At 49.0% G+C, this 3,701-nt stretch overlaps 1 protein-coding gene across 1 annotated transcript; it reads right to left on the reverse strand.

Moving 5' to 3' along the window:
* Positions 1-1,290: 1,290 nt before the first annotated feature.
* LOC110920339 lies at positions 1,291-2,433 on the reverse strand. The gene has a single exon (XM_022164554.1). The coding sequence runs from the start codon at positions 2,431-2,433 to the stop codon at positions 1,291-1,293; it is 1,143 nt and encodes a 380-aa protein (XP_022020246.1).
* Positions 2,434-3,701: the final 1,268 nt, after the last annotated feature.

A 3,701-nucleotide genomic window follows, 5' to 3' on the forward strand; every position in this document is an offset into this window, starting at 1 on the left:
CGTTACACTTGTAGTCAACACACATTCTCCAACTACCATTCGGTTTCTTTACCATTACTGGGCTTGCTACCCATGTTTGGTACCGGACTTCCCTGATGATCCCTGCGTTTAGCAATTCCAACACTTGTTCTTTCATGGCATCGTGTTTGATGTCGCCAAGGTGTCGTTTGGCATGTACCACTGGTTTTGCATCTTCGGAGACGTTTAGACGGTGTTCTGCTATATGCCGTGGAACACCCACCATATCAGCCGGTGTCCAGGCGAACACGTCCATGTTTTCATGCAGTAATTTCTTGAGCGCCGCGCGCGTCAGGTCGGACATGGCGGGCCCCAGAGTGACCGTTTGTTCTGGGTATGCGCTGTTCAATACCCATTTTTCTGCCTCTATGCGTGGTGCTGGCTTGCTTGCTTTGGCTGGTCTGATTTCGTCTGTTGCTAAAACTTCCTTGCTGACATATATCAGCGCAATGCCTGTTTCGGTGGGGAAACCAACAGCGGAATGTGGTGCAGAGCAGATCATGCTGAAATCTCCTTGGGATTCTCTTCCCAGGAGGATGTCATGTCTTGAGTGCGCCGGCAATACCATGAATGTGACTTCTTCAGTTCTTGAATTTCTCCCGTCTGAAAGCAACACCGGAAATGATATTTGTCCCAGGGGAAAGACGGCCTCGTTGCAGAAACCAGTTAGTGGATAATCGACTGGCTCTAGGCGCGCCTTGTCCTCTTGATCAAAGTGATTGAAGCACTGTTCATATATAATATCCGCGGTGCTCCCGGGATCAATGAAGATGTAATCTGTCTGGTAGTGGCCGACCACACCCGGAATGATTATTGGTCGCTTTTCTCTTGGACCTCCTCTAACAACTGGAAAAATAACTTGCCTTTCACGCCATGAATCATCTTGCGCGCGTTTGTTGTAGTTTTTCCTTGGTCTTCGTGGACCTCCTTGCACCATGTGTGTTTCTAGCTTTCTGAGCTTTTTGTTATCTGGTCCCTCGTCTCTTCTTTGTATTTGGCGGTAGTCGCGCTTTCCGCCTTTAACCAGATGAGTGAGCTTTCCATCTCGTAGGGCTCTCTCGATTTCTTGCTTTAGGCTGAAACAGTCGTCGGTTAAGTGGCCCGTATCTTTGTGGAATTCACAGAAGAGATTTGGGTCTTGGCCTCTCTTGTTGCGCATTTGCAAAGGTGGTTTGAACTGATGGTTCTCTGTGGCCAAAACTTCAGAAGGTGTTTTGGTTAGTGGAGTCCACTGATTTTCTCTATTTTCGCGCTTCACTTCTTTTCGATGGGCTATCTGGTTGATCGTATGGCGTGCATCGTCCCGTAGGGGCTTCTTTCTCTGTGCCCAGAAGCCCTCCAGGGTTGATTTCTACCCCTTCTGCTGTTTCGATCGTTATGGTTGTGCGCGCGCTGACGGTGATCGTCACCGGTCAGTTGCCTGTCTGTCTGCGCGATAGTCTTGGCTGCTTCGATGAAGGTTTCCCAGTCTTTGGGTCCTCCATCTCGCCCTTTGATTCTTTTAACCAGATCGTCGCACTTGACTGCTCGCATGAAGTGTGCGCACACCATCTTTTCTGGTATGTCTCCGATCTCTAAACATTCTTTGTTATACCTTGTAATGAAATCTTCTACGCTTTCATAGTCTTTTCTCCATATGTTCAAACAATCACCCGGATCTCTGGCTTGCATTCGCTGCTGAGAGAAGTGTGCTAGGAACTTCTCTCGGAAATCGACCCATGATTTGATTTTGCCAGCCGGTAAGTTGTCAAACCAAATGCGCGCCGCGCCGACGAATGTCTGAGCAAACAGGTGGCACCATGTTGGTAAGTTCCACCCGCCTGTTGCTCCTGCGCCTTTAAACACCTGGAGGTGATCGTCTGGGTCCATCAACCCGTTGTATTTACCCACGTTGTGTGGTAATTTCGTTTTGTCAATGGCCGCGCACGCGATTTCTCGAATGAATTTTGAATTTTCAGCCATGTCCTCAGGACGATAGCTCAAGGTGTAATCATGCTCTGCTTTGGGGTTATACCCTGCGCGCTTGGTTGGTTTGTATGCTTCGTGCTCCGGAGGAAGTCTGCTAAACACTGTGGATTCTTCCTTGTAAGTTGGGTCGTCTTCCTCCTCTTCCCATTCCGTATTCATGTTGCGCGCGCCCAAACGGGTTTGGATCGGCCTTCGTTGTAGATTGGAGTTTTGAACGAAGTTGCTCTCTGTCTCAGCATAAGTATCGCGCGTGTCGTATACGCTAGGTCTTCTTACGTTTTGCACTGGTCCTCTTTCTGGACGTAAGTTCCACGCGTTTGTCTGCTGAGCCGTGTGTGTACTCAGGGACCTTGGTTGTGGAGTTACGAATGCTGATTGGTTAGCCTGTGCTTGGAGCAAGGCTTGTTGTGCGCTGAGCTGCGTATAAACGAGGTTTATGGACGCCATTTGTTCGGCATACCAGGAAGCCAGAGTTTTTCCCTCGGGTAGCCCTAAAAGTGCAGAGTAGTTGAGTTGTGCTTATTCCGATGGAGCAGAAGGGCCTGCTCCATGGCTTAGGGTCTGCATCGGCGGAGGTGTTTGGTGTAATATCCCCGTTAGAGATTGGAGAGCAGCTCCGTTTGTGGTTTGAGTGATGATTCTTGCTGGTGTTTGGAAGGTGGGTCCAGTTGTGGTTTGGCTAACAGCCCTGGACGCACTTCCAAAGATGGATGGAAACTCGTTGTTCAGTTGACCCTCTTGGATGGTCTCGTTCCTTTGACCCCTTTGGACGTGTGCCGTGTCCGAAACCAGTTCAAAGGAAGAAACTTCTCCGTCAGCTGGGTGTGAATGATTTTGGTCTGCCATTTTTACGAGTGTTTTTTAGGAAAGAAAAGAGGTGAGAGTGGTTTTGCAAAAAAGCGGATGGCGCCAATGTTGAAACAGTGATTAACACAAGGATAACCAAGGGGGTCGTTTCACTCATGGGGTTCAACCTCTTCTCTTGCTCGTATCGGTGGCCTGAGATCTGCAAAACAGTAAACACCGTTAGTCTCGTTAAGAGAGGGGAAAGGGATTTTCCCTCTTAACCAGGCTCCGGCGTGAGAATAAGTACTGTTTCGAGAGGAAATAAACAGTGTGTGTATAGAGTGAAATAGGGAGAGAAAAGATCCTGAACCTGAATGATGAAGGGTCCTATTTATAGCCGGAGGGTGAAGAAGGAGGAAGCAGCTGTGCCAGCTGTGTGCGCGCGCCAGCTGTCCGACCAAGGGGAATATCCTCTTGGTCTGCTCTGTCACGGCGAGTGTAGTGGTACACGTGGCGTCATTGCATTCGCCTGCGCTGGGTACCTCGTACTGGCGTTGTCAGTCTTGCTCCCTGGATTGTCGCAGGCCTATGTGGCGTTCTGCTAGTGGTGACACGCGTTGTCCTCTATGTCGGATAGAGCATCTTTGATGCCAGCTGTGAATCGTCCAGAAGTCTTCTGGAAGCTTCTAGAATGTTTAGGTGACATGGACGCCTTGTGTGCACAAAAGTGGTGTGGTCCCTGCCATGTAGGCAGGGAATTGGGACCATACCTCTTCACCAACCCAGTTTACCCAAGTTTATGTCTATACGAATCACCAAACACGTTTGACATGAACTCCCCTAGATATTTAGATTTTCCGGGTTGTGATTCCTTTGCCGTTAACTTCCTATAATGGCAAACAATATCGTGCACGACCTAATTACTTTAC

The sequence above is a fragment of the Helianthus annuus genome, unplaced genomic scaffold (assembly GCF_002127325.2).
Source record: "Helianthus annuus cultivar XRQ/B unplaced genomic scaffold, HanXRQr2.0-SUNRISE HanXRQChr00c164, whole genome shotgun sequence".
Lineage (NCBI taxonomy): Eukaryota > Viridiplantae > Streptophyta > Magnoliopsida > Asterales > Asteraceae > Helianthus > Helianthus annuus.

Excerpts from the sequence above, each read along its gene's own strand:
- LOC110920339 (XM_022164554.1), bottom strand. The coding sequence starts at position 2,433 with ATGGCGTCCATAAACCTCGTTTATACGCAGCTCAGCGCACAACAAGCC.